The sequence below is a fragment of the Charadrius vociferus genome, unplaced genomic scaffold, assembly GCF_000708025.1.
Source record: "Charadrius vociferus isolate BGI_N301 unplaced genomic scaffold, ASM70802v2 scaffold163, whole genome shotgun sequence".
NCBI classification, from domain to species: Eukaryota; Metazoa; Chordata; class Aves; order Charadriiformes; family Charadriidae; genus Charadrius; species Charadrius vociferus.
The window spans coordinates 1,947,459-1,963,389 of record NW_009648332.1 but is presented as its reverse complement, the minus strand read 5'-3'; the positions used below and the strand labels follow the sequence as shown (position 1 = coordinate 1,963,389).

The 15,931-nt window shown below is 45.3% G+C and overlaps 2 protein-coding genes across 3 annotated transcripts; one reads left to right on the top strand and one right to left on the bottom strand.

Annotated features, from left to right (window-relative positions):
• Positions 1-493: 493 nt before the first annotated feature.
• On the top strand, positions 494-6,209 carry LRRC42 (leucine rich repeat containing 42). Of its 2 annotated transcripts, XM_009884603.1 has the most exons (7): positions 507-979; positions 3,067-3,198; positions 4,278-4,396; positions 4,820-4,908; positions 4,993-5,106; positions 5,258-5,342; positions 5,722-6,209. In XM_009884603.1, exons 1-7 carry the CDS (start codon positions 507-509, stop codon positions 5,976-5,978), a joined length of 1,269 nt encoding a protein of 422 aa, XP_009882905.1. In that variant the 3' UTR covers positions 5,979-6,209. The 2 variants fall into 2 exon arrangements, with proteins under 2 accessions (XP_009882906.1, XP_009882905.1); XM_009884604.1 differs by lacking the exon at positions 3,067-3,198 and having other exon boundaries at positions 494-979.
• A 4,701-nt stretch (positions 6,210-10,910) lies between these two features.
• On the bottom strand, positions 10,911-15,931 carry LDLRAD1 (low density lipoprotein receptor class A domain containing 1). Its single transcript, XM_009884818.1, has 5 exons — positions 15,911-15,931; positions 15,449-15,503; positions 12,529-12,666; positions 11,864-11,992; positions 10,911-11,056 (listed from the first exon to the last, which is right to left on the bottom strand). Exons 1-5 carry the CDS (start codon positions 15,929-15,931, stop codon positions 10,911-10,913), a joined length of 489 nt encoding a protein of 162 aa, XP_009883120.1.

Genomic DNA, 15,931 nt, shown 5'->3' with positions numbered 1-15,931 from the left:
GGGCAGGGCTGGCACCAGGAGCCTGCCCACCCTCCCATGGAGGGAGATCCTCCAGCAGGCTCCATTGCCCTGCTGCAGTCAGCCATTTGCCCTCCTCCTCCTCCCCCTCGCCTGCAGCAGAGCCAGGCCAAGGTGTGCGGGCCGCTTCCCACAGCCCCCCAGACCCCTCTGCGGCTGCCTGTCCCTGTGCCCATGCTGCGGTGACCCAGCCCCAGGCCTCTGATGGGCACCAAGCACGGAGCAGTGGGGCCCTGACAGACCAAAGGCCCTTCGCTTCTCTGCCAGCCCTGGGTTGGGTTCCCGCTTGACTGATGTTTGTGGTTTGATGGCAGACAGCACACCCCTGTTCCACGCAGCCCGGCCATCCTTGCGCTGCAGGGTTACATGGCCGTGCTCAGAGCATTGGGGAGAGCTGCCAGGGTTTGGGGTCTTTCCTGAGTAATGTTTTCCTGTGTGGCTGTTCTTTACGTGTCTATGGTTTGCTTTTGCAGAACTGGACGAGGGGAATGTCTTACTGTCTCCACTCTGAAAGCCATTTGGATACCGGGCCAATATATGTGCGTGAAAATGGGAAGCTGCACATGGTAAATCAGGGTGCAAGCGGCATACAGAATGTCACTCCCAAAACAAGACCTTTTAGGCTGTTTTCCAGAGGATTCTCAGTGGAGCTTTGTATGAACAGGGAGGACGATAGGGCAAGGAGGCAGAGGACTGATCATTTCATCTTCACGTACACTAAGGAGGGGAACCTCCGGTACTCGGCCAAGTCTCTCTTCAGCCTAGTGCTGGGTTACATTTCTGACAATGTTGATCACATTGACTCATTGATTGGTTTCCCAGAGCAGATTGCTGAAAAGCTCTTTTCAGCTGCAGAAGCAAGACAGAAGTTCACAGAACCAGTAACAGGACTGAGAGCTCTACAGAAGTTTACTGAAGCATATGGCAATTTGGTGCTATGTTCATTATGTTTGCGGAATAGGTAAGTGTGTTCAGTAACAATATTGTCATCTGCTAGTGCTTTTTGTTAGCACACTTAAAGTTTCCCTTAAATTATTTTCTCTCAAAAATAATTAAAAAAAATCTCTTGGGCCTAATTTTAATGAAATGACCCGAGCCTATTCTCACTTTGCTGCTTGCTTACTTTTGTCCCATTCCTTCCTACAAGTGCAGCTGGTGGTTTCATTCTAAGATACAAATCATAATACTACATCCATGTTAACTAACAGGGGATTTTACGTGAAGGATTAAACCTGCAACTGTTTTTTTAACAAAGATAATCAGCACTTCCATAGCAATCTGTGTGTTTAATGGTTTTGTAATTGCTGTTTATAAGCATTTCAACATACTTAGCTGACTGTACAGGTAAAATACACCCTTGCAAACTGTCTGGGTTTATTTACTGTAAGCTCGCTATCTCATTTCATTTTGGGGGCTCAGAAGAAAATATAGCATTGTAGGTAAATTACAGGTTTTGAAGTCAGGCAGGTTTTACCTTAGTTTATTGTGGTTCCCATCCCCATATTGAATGTGCTTTAATGAGGTTCTGATTAGAGTCCAGCACCAGTTTTTCCATCTTCTCAATATCCACAGTCTTTCACTAAAGAGAGTCTCACCAAGCTTAAAACTGGGTATGTTTTTAAAGCCTTCCTCCTACTGGAGTCTTTCCCAGTAATATAACCAGTCTGTCTTCCATCTGTACATTTGAAAAAGGGATGGTTTATCCAGTTTAAAATCAAAGTACAGGCATATTCATCTGAAGCGCCAGGGGTGTTTTGAGCACAGTAGGAATGGTTGAGCAGAGGTCAATTATCCTTTGTTTTATCCTTTAAACCTACTGCCTTTTTATCTCTAGTACAGATACTTTTAATGGGCTTAATTAAGAAGTGAAGTTACCTCTGGCATCTTTTGCCGTTACAGAAAGCTGAGTTAAGTATTGAGTCTTTGAAATCCACAAAGTGAGATATTAAGGCATTTCTGATGAATCTTATTTCTAACAGAGCCCACTCTTCTCTTCACAACCTCCCTGAGCTAGTAGTATCTCTCAAGAATTGTCTGTACGTACTGCCTTCTGCATTGCTGAATTGCATAGCAAAGGGATTTGGTGTGGTAGTTTGATAGGTGTACTTGTAGTGAGAGGATATTAAGGTCCCCTTATTTGCATGGCCAAAGAGGTGTTCCTCGAGGGGACAAATTAGTGAGCACCCCTTATTTCAGCAGTGAAGATGCTGACCTCGGGGTTTGTCTTGCCATGGGGAATATAAGGTAAATTCCAGAGAGATTAGTGAATTTGGGGCTTGTCTTGCCATGGGGACAATAAGAAGGAAATGCAGGGGAGACTGGTGAGGTAGTGACTGCTACGTGCTTATTGCTGCATACTCACGCATGCCATTCTTTAGTGGTTTGTTCCCGTCTCTAAACCTCCTACTGAATTGTTCCAGCACAGATGTTTGCATGGCTACAGAGTGAATCAGATCAGGGAACTAACACAGCTAAAGAAATAACCCACCAAATAACTGCTGCTTGGCGTGCAGTCACAGCTCTAGTTGGAGTCCTGCAGGTGTCCTGTAGGATTTTCATCTCTAGTGAAGTATTTTATTCAGTTATATAAAAAGTAAAATTTTGCTATTTGACAAGCTATCCTGATACACTTGAAGTAGATTTTAAACTTGGATGAATGAGGGTTTGTCTACACTAGATCTTGAGGAAGAACAGTTTGTGAAGTTGATTTATCGTAAACTGGAATATCTATTTTTCATTATTCTGAAATAATACAATAATAATCTGTAAAGAAGTCCCTAATTGCAATGTTTGCAAGTCGAAGTCTTAATTGCTAGTCCAATATTTTGAATCAAAGCAAAACCACAATATTTGTTCAAGGAGAAGACTGGGAATTTAGAGGTTTTGTGTACAGGCTGCACGTAAAATGGTAGTTAGGACAGCTGGCTAATTTCTGTCTGTTTTCACAGAGGTACTTACAAAAAATGACTGCATTATACTTGTGACACTGCCGCCTTATGTGCCTGAACACTGAAAGCTCTTTTTTTTTTTTTCCCCACCACTTTGCAGATACCTGGTTATCTCTGAAAAGCTAGAAGAAATTAAGTCTTTTCGGGAGCTGACGTGTTTGGATCTCTCCTGTTGTAAACTTGGAGATGAACATGAACTGCTGGAACACCTCACCAAAGAGGCTCTGTCTAGGTACCGATTTCTCAACGCATAGCTAAAAATGACACTTTCTTTTTCTGTCACTAAGCAGTTCAAAGAATCAGGCTATGACTTTAAAGGAAATTTTCACAGTCAGCAGTGTGTAAGTTTGAAGATTTTGGTTGTTTATAAAACCTGTTCTTGAGGTAAACAAAATACAGAATTTATTGTACACAAAGCACATGATCCAAAGCACATACTGAATCGTAAAAGGTCCTACAAATGTGCAAGATAATTTACTGTCTCATGTTTTTAAATCAACTTTTTAGAATTTCCATTGGCCAGGTAAAAACTGTACCTTAAGCATTTGGAATAGTTTTATACTTCTTTTTTTTTTTCAAGAGGGAACTTTAACAGCCAAATTTTTTATCAAACGCAGTGTTCCAGGTGAAGATTTCTGCAAGCAGTAGGTTGAATATTTAGTTAATTAATATTTAAAAAAATAATTTTTAAAATTTTGTTTGATACTAAAGATTGAAAAGTAGACAGTTTTGGAAATCGATAGGCAGGATGACTTAATTAGGGGATGTTGTATTACTATAAGATTTTGATGCGTTTTGCATCAGGGTTTTGTCTTGAAGCGCTCTGGAGAATGTTTTAATGTTATGTTTTTCCCTGAGTTTTGTTCATCTATGTTGTAATGCCTCACTGCCTACTTAAAATCATTGCCGTATCTCTAACTAAATCTGTCCTCTCCCATTTTGCCAAGCGTTTTTCTCTTTTTAGTTTTGAGTGGAGTGGAGATTGGCAGCCTGGGTTTAAATAACTGCAGTGTATAAAGAGCCTTATTGTCTCTGTTAGCAAATGCTTGTGCTCTAGGACTGGTTTGTCACTGGAGCTCTGGGAATAGCTGGTCACCTAAGTGCTTCTGTTGAGCTAGCGGGGCAATATAAAGGTATTTGTTAATCCTACTAACCCAGGCTTCTTTCTTGCTACTTTTTACTAACGTTAACAAAATAGACTGAAGAGTTTTCACAGGAAGACCCCAGCCTTCTGACACAGAGTTTTAGGACATTTTGCAAAACTGTCTAAAATAATGACTATAAACTATGTGTTTGTATCTCTCCTCCCAGCGTAAAACGTCTCCTCCTGAAAGACAACTCTTTATCAGATGCAGGCCTTCGCAGAATGACAGCGCCAGTACGAGTATTGAAAAAGGGACTTGAGAATCTTTTGGTGTTAGACTTGTCTTGTAAGTACTTCATGGTTTACTATTAGAAGCAAACTGTATCTTTTCTGATGAAGAATTTTTCCTCCTTAATGCTGAAGGAATACCATGAATTTGATGATTCCCATGAGCCAAGTACTCAAGCCCAAATTTTACCAACAACTTTTCAGAAGGCACAGGTCGTACCTGTGGTCTCAGCCACTTGCTGCTTACATAAATATTTTTAATAGTTTGAGAATTGGTATTGTAATACTTGTATTTTGATCATTAGAGGGGAAAAAGTCAAGTTTTGAGTCACTTTCAAGACATGAAACATACTACAAAAAAAAAAAAAAAAGGCCCAACCCCCTTTGTTTCAATACTAGCTTTTGGAACAAACAGTTTCTTGGTATTCTGATCATCTTTCTCCACATCTTGCAACGTAGTTAACTTTACTTGACCTTACAGGTAACCCTGAAATCACAGATGTGGGAATTGGATACCTTCTTTCTTTCAAGAAATTGAGTTGTTTGGACATCTCTGGGACAGGTCTTAAGGTAAAAGAGCACCAGTTTAAGTTTACTGGACAAGTGTAATCAAATGTTCTTCCCCTTTGACTACTTTACTTTCCTTTCCACTAGGACGTTAATGCCGTCATTAAGCGGATCCAAATGCAGATTGGCCTGGTTCACTCAAAAGTGCCTCTGAAAGAATTTGATCATAGTAACTGCAAAACAGAGGGATGGGCAGAGCAGGTATGGCGTTTTAAGTCTGTTGTACTTTCTAGAAATTGTCCTTATGGAGTATTAAATCACTGAATAGAAAGAATAAGGGATAGAGTTGTTTCCAATGATATTTGTGTAAAATTTACAAGAAACTTTTTAACTCCTTCAAATGTTATTTCAGACAGTTTTGCAGTGGGAGCAGGCAGTTATGGAGGCCATCAAGCCACAAGACGACTTGAGATCCAGAACAGCAGCTCTGCGTTTCTGTACGTAACTGCATAGAGAACACTGTTCGTTTATTTTTTTTTCTACAAGGAAGATTTTCATACTTTATTTTTTTATTGTACAAATAGCATCCCACGTGTGCGATTTCAGTCATTTGTGTGACTGCATTACAGCGTGTTTGAGTTTTTTCATTTGTTATACTGCTGGATAACTCTTGAAGTACAGCATGGCAGCACGCTTAGGGCAACGTATAATAACTGAGTTTTCTCCTTCTGAGTCCAGAATATAAATGTTATTTTTCCCTATGCTGTCAGTATTCCAAGTTGGCTTGGCCAAAACACTTTGCAACACAAGTATGCATTTTAAAGCATAATTCTGTTTCCCAAAATCTAAACTTGATTATTTTTTTTTTTTCTGTAGATGGCAAGACACACAGAATAGAGGAAGTAGTCAAATGTAAGCTGGTGGAGGCAGAAACAAAAGCAGCTGGAAGCTTGCAGTTTTATAAGGAAAAAGTTCAAAATTGCCATTTACCTTTGAAAAAGGAGGTTGCAGGCAGCCGTGAATTAAGGAACAATAAAAAAAGAGCTTTGGCTGAACAAGAGAAAGAAAGGACTTCCAAACAGAAGCATCTGTGCCTCACTGTGGAGGACTGGGATTTGTTAAATACCTACTGAGTCAGAAAGAAGTGGGTCTTTTGTTTGTTGTTTTCTTGCTGATGACAGAATTTAGACATACCAAGAGGGAGTAACAGAGGAGACCAGTATTGTTAAAGCTGGTTGCTGGGATGTGCTTGTGGGTTAACTTATGCTCGGGGAGGGAGAGAGTCAAGGAGGCGGTTGATGATACTACTGTATATTTTCAATATATAATAATTTTTTCAAATAAAGTTTTTGTTGTCATCCTTAACTAATTCTTCTGACATAGATATGGTTCAGAGAAATAGCTGGTCCTGTCCCTTCTCCTCTTGTCGCTTCCTGAGAGGCAGAGCAGAAAGACTAATCACTGCAGCTCATCTGAAACGAAGCTGCACTGTGCTTGTCAAGTGCCCTGGGACGTTTATAGTGGTGGTAGAACATAAACCTCTGCCTGTAAGCACCAGGCTGTGCTGACAGAGCTCTGACAAAGGGAGGAAGCAAAGAGGATAAGCGCAGGCCCCGGGGGAGGGAGGCAGAGAGACAGTAACCCCTCCGTAACAGTTATTGCAGAAATCTGAAGTAGAACAGAAATCCCCTCTCACACTTGTTTTAGCCCAGGAAATGAAAGCTGAAATTGGGTAACTGTAGAGATTAGACTCTGCAGTTGTAGTATGTTCTGCCTTATAAGCAAATTCACTGCATTTGACAACATTCTGTGGTTTAAAACCCTTTCTTGGTGCGCATGCATGCCTGCAATATACTTCCCCATCTAGAAGCATTCAGGGTAGTGGTTACAGAATTGTACATATTTGCTGTAAAAAACCGACATGCTCAGACTCCCTGTGTGTTGGTCTGTCTGAAGCCCGTACAGCTTTAATGCTGCAGGCCCGTTTATCGTTGAATTCCTGCCCTGAGCGTTTCTGTCAAAACTGGCTGAGGTACACAGTGCCCGTGAGCTGGGCACTGCGACTGTCATTGTGCTCTTCGGTCTATAAGGCCAAGAATTTACTACAGGTTTCCTCTACTAGTGCTTATTTAGAGGATGTCTTCCTTTTATACTGTTGTTTAGCATAATTCAGCGACAAGAAAAGCAACGCATCCTTAGAAATCATGAAGAGGCCAAGAAAAGAAACTTGACCTCAAAAATGCATAACGAGCTAAACCCCTTTCTCTTTTTGTTCTTTTCGTGCCAAATTTTCCTCAAAAAAAAGGACTACACACAAACAAAACAAGAATACTTGCATTCAAGCCCTACATTTTTTCCCAGAAACTCAAGACTATTAATAGCTGCCACTGACGACTACATCAGCCCTCCTCTGACACAAACAGCGGCACAAATAGTGACTTAGCAAAACAGCATCTCAACAGGGAGGAAGACGACTGTGGCGCTCAAGTATAATCCTCCTCCTGCAGCTGGATTCTGGTCCAACAGCCACCATGGGTTTCTTTTGCTACCCCTTCCACCACTGCGGAGATCTGCTAATCTGAGAATGGAGAGATGTGCGTCCCAGAGAATTGTGTACTCTGTTTCACATCAGTAAAGCAGCTGAGAGCAGATGTTTTGAGCCGGAAAATAGGCACATCTTGATTTGACATGAATGGTCTGCCCAGGTCACAGGCTCATTGGTAAGATACTACAGTACAGCTTTCCTTTTAAAAAGGGGTGTTTTAGAGCACCGTGTTTCTTACTCTCTCCATCCCTGGTACAATTATTCCTTTCCATAGGTTTCTTGCTGACCACAGCAGGCTTCCTCTTTTAAACACAACACTGTGCAAATTTTATCCTAGGAAGACTCAGGCTCACTTTCTGCTATGTCCTCAACCCACTCATCTCTGTTTATTGCTCTCCGTAAGGCGCACAGCCTCTGCTGACCAGGAACAAGGCACTAAGAAAGAAAATTACAGGAGGAGACTCACCCTGAAATAGAGAGGATCAGCCAAGCACCTGCTTCAACTGCCCACTGTATCCCTGGCTGTTTCCAGGCCGGTTTCTGAGTCTTGCTGCCTGTGGGCTGCTGCTTCCCGTGTCTCTTTTGGCTTGTCTCTTCACAGGTGTAAATCCAGAGCAGGATGAGTCCCCGGTTCCTCTCTCCTAACCTGGGGCCATTAATCACAGCTCGGGCATCCCAGGGACATCAGCTGGAGAGCAACCCTAGGGCTCTACCCTGCAGGTATCCTCCAACACCAGTAAACCTTTCCTGGCTATCTTAGATGCAGAGATCACATTCCTGACCTCATTTCTTTGTGGTTCAGCTCAACTACAAAGCTTCTTAGGAGAGATGAGCGTGGTTTCCTCTTTCAAGCCAGGGATCTTCTCCATGCCCGCTAAGCCTGCCTCTGTTCTGCCTTAAGCATTTGCCTTCTTTATCACATCTCACAATAAAGTAAGAATTCTCAGATCCCAACGTTGTCCCCATCCAGCCAAGACAAGCCACCACTTGACCTCTGCTGCGGTGGAGAAGCAGCCTTACTACACAGCAAGCACAAACATCCAACTCCGCACACTCACACATTGCATGCCCAGACCCTTTCCTCTTCACCCTTGGGAGCATCTTAAATCTTGGCAGAGGTGAACTGTGGCAATGATCAACAAATATTGCACTGGGAGATCAGAGCAGCTGCCATACAGGTCAGCCTAACCAGCATCCTCTTCCCAACCATAGCAAACATCGGAGGCTCCAGAAAGTCATGGCTGTCCCAATATCTTCAACACAGAGCAAATATTTTTTTTTACCGATTATATTGACTGGGCCCTATGCGGAGCATGACGGTTTCTATATTTTTTTTTAACAGCTTATTGGTTCAATCCTTTCCAGCTGCAGTTGTTCTGTTAGCCATATATAGTTCCCATCATGAGGGAAGAGATTCTTCTTCCCCTCCTCTCCCAATTTCTTTGACCACTGCCCCATAGGAGCGTGCAGCAGTGGTAGCCCACCTGCCCTCTCCCTGTGCAGAGAGCTTGCTGCACATCCTCCCACTTCAAAGCCGAGGAACAGTCACAGTCCCTGCCTGAATCCAATGTGAATCAGAAATAAGCTCTTCTTCCCCAGGAAGGGGAGGCTGACCTGGCAGCACTGCCTCTGAATCACCCCTCCTTGAGCTCCTCTTAAGAAATGCTGTAAGACAGCCTCATTGATTGCCCCAGAACACGCTTTGGGGTAACAAGAGGAACAACAGCAACTACAACAAGCCAGGCTGTATTTACCAACCCCGGCTCAGCCTTGTTGAAGCCTTAGATGTCTGTGACTCTCCAGTAAAAACATGCATCTTGATTTCAGGCTCTGATGGAGGCTGGAAGCTTCCAAGTGAGAAATGTTTACCTAGAAAACTCTAACCTCTTTTCTGAGCTGCAGCACTGAATGCACTGCAGCAGTGTTTTACGGGAATGGAGAAAGCAAGCCGTCTGTCCCAGCCAGGCATGGAGAAGTACAGGTTATTAAACACAGCTTTAAAATTTTCCCATAGTACCGGTTCCGTTATGCAGAGTTTTGCCATCTCATCCCAGGTGAAATATGAGTCAGAATACGGTAAAGCTATTTTTAAAAGATCTCTCAGACCTACAGCTGTATCTCAGGTACAAATTAGGAGAAACGTTCACTGTTGATACAAGTCATGGTGACGTGCAGAGTTGCAGATCACAGGACAGAGAGGAAATGATTGAACAAGGTTTTATTTTTAAAGATATATGACCTGGGATGGTGGTGGGAAGAATATTGCCTGATGTTTATTTTGGGCCTAGAAAAGTAACGGCACTCACTGTAAATGTGGGTATTTCTCAGAGATGATGTTTTAGACACAGATGAGCTTTTCAAAGGAGCAGAGAAAGACCCCATCTTTCTTGAATTCCAGTGGCACATCTGTACCGGTATCTTGAGGACTGCTTTCAAGGTTTGGCTGCCCGATCCTGCTCTGCTGGCAGAGGAATGAAACGAGCAGTGCACAGACCCTGTGTCATCCCACACCGCCCTGGGAGCGGCACTTGGGTTTCTGCTGCACTCTGCTCCGAGGCTGCAACTTTTTTCCCCCTCCTCTCTTTGCCATCTTCAGTGCAAACTCACGCCAGGCCCACAGCTGTCCTCAGCCTGCTGCTCCAGAACTGCACAGGCCTGAAAGAAGTACATTTTATATACACGCCAGTTCCCTGCCCTGCAGGGACAGCTACATGGTCACAGGGACACAGTGGTTTGTCCCCACAAAGCCTGAAACACCCGCTTCAGTCTTCCTTGCCATTACCCTCTCCGCATTGGCCTTCATGGTTTGAGAAAAGCATGGGAGGTAGCCTGTGCAGCAGCTCCCCACCATGTCACCCTCAGCACAGTGTTCCCGAGGAAGTGTGGGAAGCATCCTGGGAGCATCAACGCAGAGCCTTCAAAGCCACTGCTGAAACCATCTGCAGACATGCTATGAACACAAACACAGGCTTCTCCTCCTGCCCGTGAGGATCAGGAGTGTGAAGATGTGTTGGAAGGAAATGCCAACCCAAGGGCTGGAAAGGCTCACCTTAGTTCCTGCTTTTTAGGGTAGTCCTCAATGTACCTTCATCTGGCTGCCTGCAGAGGCACCAGCATGTCCATACCGGAGAAGCCCCTCACCCAGGGTTGGCCAGTCACAGTGTCTGTGTTGCCAGTGACTGGTGGTCTCCAGCAGCCTGCACACAACCCATAGAGCTTCCAAGTCAATGCTGCAAGACAGTCATCTGCCCAGGTAGAAAGGATTCGCCCTTATGCAACAGGAGAACCTGTGAAGGTGTCCCACGGCCTGTATCTAGCCTACAGCATGGGTTGCCATAGGCTAGAAGTGCAGCACTTCATCCCTGTTCAGTGTCACCGCGTGCCAGTCAGAGCACCACTGGTGAGGTCTTGCTTGGGTTGGAGTTTCCCAAGTGAGTGGCAGAGCAGGAGGACACCACAGCTTAAAGACGACAATGCAGGAAGCACCCTGCAGCTTTCAATGCTGCTGCATGCCAAAACTTCACAGTCTGCAGATATACTCATCGGACCAGCTGTGGCAGTGCTGGACGCGGTCCCGGCACAGCCTCCTGGGGATGCAGGAGCAGTACTCGTAGAGCACAGGGCTGCAGCTCCACCACTCCGACCCACACGGGGGGCAGGCGGCCGCTGGGAGGGATGGAAAACAGAGAACAGAAATGCTTCTGCTGCACTGATCCCTTCCCTCCTTTCTCACGTTGGGTAGCTACCCTTTCACCCCTGGCAGCTACTGCAAAGCCACTGGTGATGACCCTGTACCTGCAAACCCACCAAAGAGGACACTTGCTTGATGCTCCTCGTGGGAGACAACCACGGAGCATGACATTGCTATGACCTTCATAGCAGATATGCCATGCTGGGACGAACAACTAGCCATAATTTATTTATTTATTTAATAAATAAGCTACTCTAGAGAAAGCTACTGATAGAGGCAGGTCTCACCTGAGGTTCAAAACCAGAGGGGTGGCTTAGGGACAAACCTGCTGCTCATTTTGGTGAGAGAAGGATCTAGATGGCTTTGAAGCTGCTGAGGCACATTCAGTCCCCCTGGCTCAGAGATGTCCCCATCTCCCGACCAACAAACAAAGGCCCATTTGAATGATTGCTGCTGCCTACAGCTACACATCCCAACGAAACTGCTCCCCACTCAGCAAACCGCAGAGGAGGAACAACTTTTGGGGCTGGGAGCAAAGCATGGAGCCTTTCCCCTTGTGGTTGCCACCAGGCTTTGGCACAGAGCCCTTGGCAGCTGATGGGAGGGAGCCCATACAGTTCATACTTACGTCCTATGCCAGCTATTTTGTGTTTTAGTGGTGGATGCCAGCCTCCCGGCGTTTCCAGCAGCATCAGCAAGCACCACACCTGTACAACCTATTTCAATCCTTTTCTTCAGCAGAAAAGACATTTTGCCCAATGGTAGCCAGAAGAGAGACTTACAGCTCCCCATCTCGTCAGAGCAGTCTCCGCAGTCGTTCATCCCGTTACACCTCTGATCGGCATAGACCCAGAACGTGGGGTTACTGCAGCGGAAAACCAGGTGTCCTGGAAGGCTGTTGGGCACATCACCTGCAAGGGTGGACACACACGTGCTTAACTCCACTGGGCACAGATGCACCAGCTAAAATGGGGATGGCAGCTACCAAAGACTGCTGTCATGGGAGGTGGGTTGATCCTTCCCCATGCGGTGTCAGGGTATGAACGCCGCCACAGATGGGGAAGCTGCGTTTGGAGAGGGAAAGGGATGCTCGTGGCTGAGCCGGAAGCAGAGTCCGGGTGCCACAGGCTTCTGCTTTAGTGAGGTTTTTTTCAGGGTAACTGGACAATAAATCAACCGTGTAGGCATACAGCTTAACCAACGGAGGAAAACTGCATCGTGGTTTAAAAAAAAACCTAGGAAGATCAGAGGAGCTTCGAGTCTTTGATTCCTGGCACTCCTGCTGGGTTTTGGGCCACACCACCTCTCAGCATCTGCCCTACAAAGGATCTACCGGGCTTATCTGCTCACGTATGCAGTCAGAAGTGCGGAGGAGGATGAGAGGGACACCAGCTGCTCTGTCTCACAAGAGGAAGACCAGTGCAGGGACAATGGTCACACCACTCACCGCAGAGTTCCTCCTGCTCATCCTCTCCATTCCTGCAGTTGCTGAGTCTGTCACAGACCTGGCTGGCTGGGACGCAGGTCACTCTATCGTCACACAAGAAGCCTGTGCGGTTATTGGAGGCTGCACAGAAGCGGTTCACTGGAGGAAAAGCCAGAAATACTTTATTGTCCAATATTTTCATGGTATGAAGAACAGATCAAAGAGAAGAAAAGGGGATTTCTGAAATTCATCGTTGTTCTGGAAATAACCAGGGGCCAGGATTAATCTCTGGTAGGTTCATGGCAGTCATACAATCATAGAATCATTTAGGTTGGAAAAGACCTTTAAGATCATCGAGTCCAACTGTTAACCCAGCACTGCCAAGTTACCACTAAACCATCTCTCTTAGCACCACATCTACCTGTCTCTTAGCACCACATCTACCTGTCTCCAGGGACTGTGACTCCACCGCTTTCCTGGGCAGCCTGTTCCAATGTTTGATAACCCTTTCGATAAAGAAATTTTTCCTGATATCCAATCTAAACCTCCCCTGGTGCAACTTGAGGCTGTTTCCTCTTGTCCTATCACTTGTTACTAGCTAGAAAAGACCAACCCCCACCTTGCTACAATCTCCTTCCAGGTATCTATAAGGTCTCCCCTCAGCCTCCTTTTCTCCAGGCTAAGCAACCCCAGTTCCCTCAGCTGCTCCTCATAAGACTTGTGCTCCAGACCCCTCACCAGCTTCGTTGCCCATCTCTGCACACGCTCCAACACCTCAATGTCTTTCTTGTAGTGAGGGACCCAACACTGGACACTGTATTCAAGGTGTATTCACCTCAAGTATTCGCCAGTGCTGAGTACAGGGGGCAATCACTGCCCTAGTCCTGCTGGCCACACTATTTCTGATACAGGCCAGGATGCTGTTGGCCTTCTTGGCCACCCAGGCACACTGCTGGCTCATATTCAGCTGGCTGTCAACTCGCACCCCCAGGTCCATTTCCACTGGGCAGCTTTTCAGCCACTCCTCCCCAAGCCTGTAGCACTGCATGGGGTTGTTGTGACCCAGGTGCTGAAGATGATACCAGTAATCTGAAGCATGTCTGTACCAGCCAGAGGTACCACAGCCCCATGGAGCTGGACACCGGCACCAAGGAATGGCTGGTGGTCCCTTTCCTTCCTCTTGGTCTGTGCCGGGAAGCACCACATCAAGCACGGTGGTGGATGTAAAGACTCTTCTCATGCAACGCCATTTTCTGCCTCCCTTACCGAAAAACTAATTGCCCCCAGGACACCAACCTGGCACATGTAGCAGGAGTCCCAGTGCCACTGCCAAGCCCACGGTGACCATGAGGACAAGCAGTGCCATGGCAGAGATGCAGATGCATCTCCGCGTGCAGCTGCGGGGATGGCAGCAGTCTGTCAGGAGGCAAGAGTGAGAGGTGAGGGGCTGGGGAAGGGTGGGGGTGTTCCAGAGGGGAACGGCACAAAGCCACGAGGGTGATGTTTTGGGGTTTCTACGTGCAGGACTGGTAGGGGGCTGCTGGGGTTTGTGGGTTGATAGTTGAGTTTTAATAGCCAAATGATGATGTTAAACACCTCCTTGTAGGGAATTTCGCCGCTTGCAATGTGGAAGAGCCCGTGATGCTGCTACAGAGCACTGGGACCGAACAGCACAAAGGATGCATCGCCATCGGAGCTCACCCAACACACTTGGATGCAGAAGGGTGGAAGAGGCCCAACCTCATGGGACAGCAATGCCCTTTACATGGTGGGAGCAGCTGAAACACAAGTGTGGGAAAGGTGCCCTCCCAGAGCCCACGGCACAACTCCGCAAGAGGTAAAAATTTCACTTTATAGTGTTTTGGGCTTTCTGTCTCAAGCAGGATTTTAATGTTCCCACAGAACAAGGTAGAATTATCAGCTCAAAATAGTGAGAGCTGGCTGAAGAGCAGCCCTTTCCCTCCACAAAGACATCTCCAGAGTACAGAGGGCAGAGACTTTCCAGAGACTCCAACTGTCAGAAAGTCACGTACCTAAATCAAACCAAATCCGGAAGCTAAATGCCAAACCTGCAGTCATTGCAGCACAAGGGCCGCACACGTAAGAGCAACGCTGATCAGCTCAGCTCTCTGCAGCACCAGCGCTTTGTCTCTAAACAAACAGAGTATTTTCCTTTGTATTTCCAGACCAAGAGGAAAAAAAGATTAATGGAATAATCTGAGAAACACATAACCAGTCACTTCAGACAACCCTGCACATATAATTGGATTTTGGTGCTTCTGAACTTAAAGAGCTTTGGTTGAAAAGTTAGAACTTGTCATAGCTGTGCTGCATGTTTACTTAGTTGTTGTGTTGTACAAATGCAAGCGAAGGCACAGCCTTTGCTCAACGGCAAAGGGAACCTGGCAGCAGTAACCACCCCCTCCATCATGCTTGAGCGGGAATCAAACGCCAAACAATCCAGCTTAAAAGAAAAGTGGTGAATTACAGCGTGTCCGTGTCTACAAGACAACACCTTTGACCAGAAACTCAACAGCTGCAAACAGACGTAAGTATAAATTAATAGCAGTGATGAAATGTTGCAACCCGATCTACGGGTTTGCTATGGATTCTGTTTGATCTCACCTTGTTCACAATTTGTGAAGTTTGGCTATTAAAAACATATAGAAAGCCTATAGCAAGTTCATGATGAGCTTTGCTGTGACAGACAAGGATTATCTATCATGCTACTCTACCATAAGACTGCCAACTCCAGGCCAACACAGAACAGCTTAAGTTTATTAACTTTATAGTCTAGATGTTTCACTACACAGAAAGGGAAAAAAAATAAAATCAGTCTCAACAGACCATAAATACTGGTTGTATTTTACATTGCATAGATAGTTTCAATTGATTTATACTTTAATAATAAAAATGTTAAGCTCTGCATTTTATTCGTTACCTCTTTCTTCAGAGAAGGACTTTGCTGAATCAAAAGCAGCAACAACACCGTTTCTCTAGAAGGAAAGGAATAAAAGGCTGTTTACAGAAGCAGCACGCAGTAACCACGCAAGGTATGCCTTTCTAGTTCTTGTGCCATCTTACTCAGGCATATATAATGTATTCCTTTATTTTTACATACAAGCAAAAATTGCCTCGGTGGAAACGTGGCCCAGATTTAATTCACAAAGCGATCAATCAGATCACCTTTTAAATCTTAGTTACCCATTTGTAAAACAAACACTAATGCAAGCACAGCCCTTCATAGCTATACTTTCCTTTTGTGTCAAATTAGATTAAGTAGAAACGACTCGAAATCTCACAGAAACCAGCGATAAAGAGGTCAGACAAACAACGCTATCGAGAACATGCGTACTTTAGGAAACAGCCACACATAAGATTTTTCCGAAGAGAAGGACTGTACCTGGGGGTGAGTTTTGTTCAT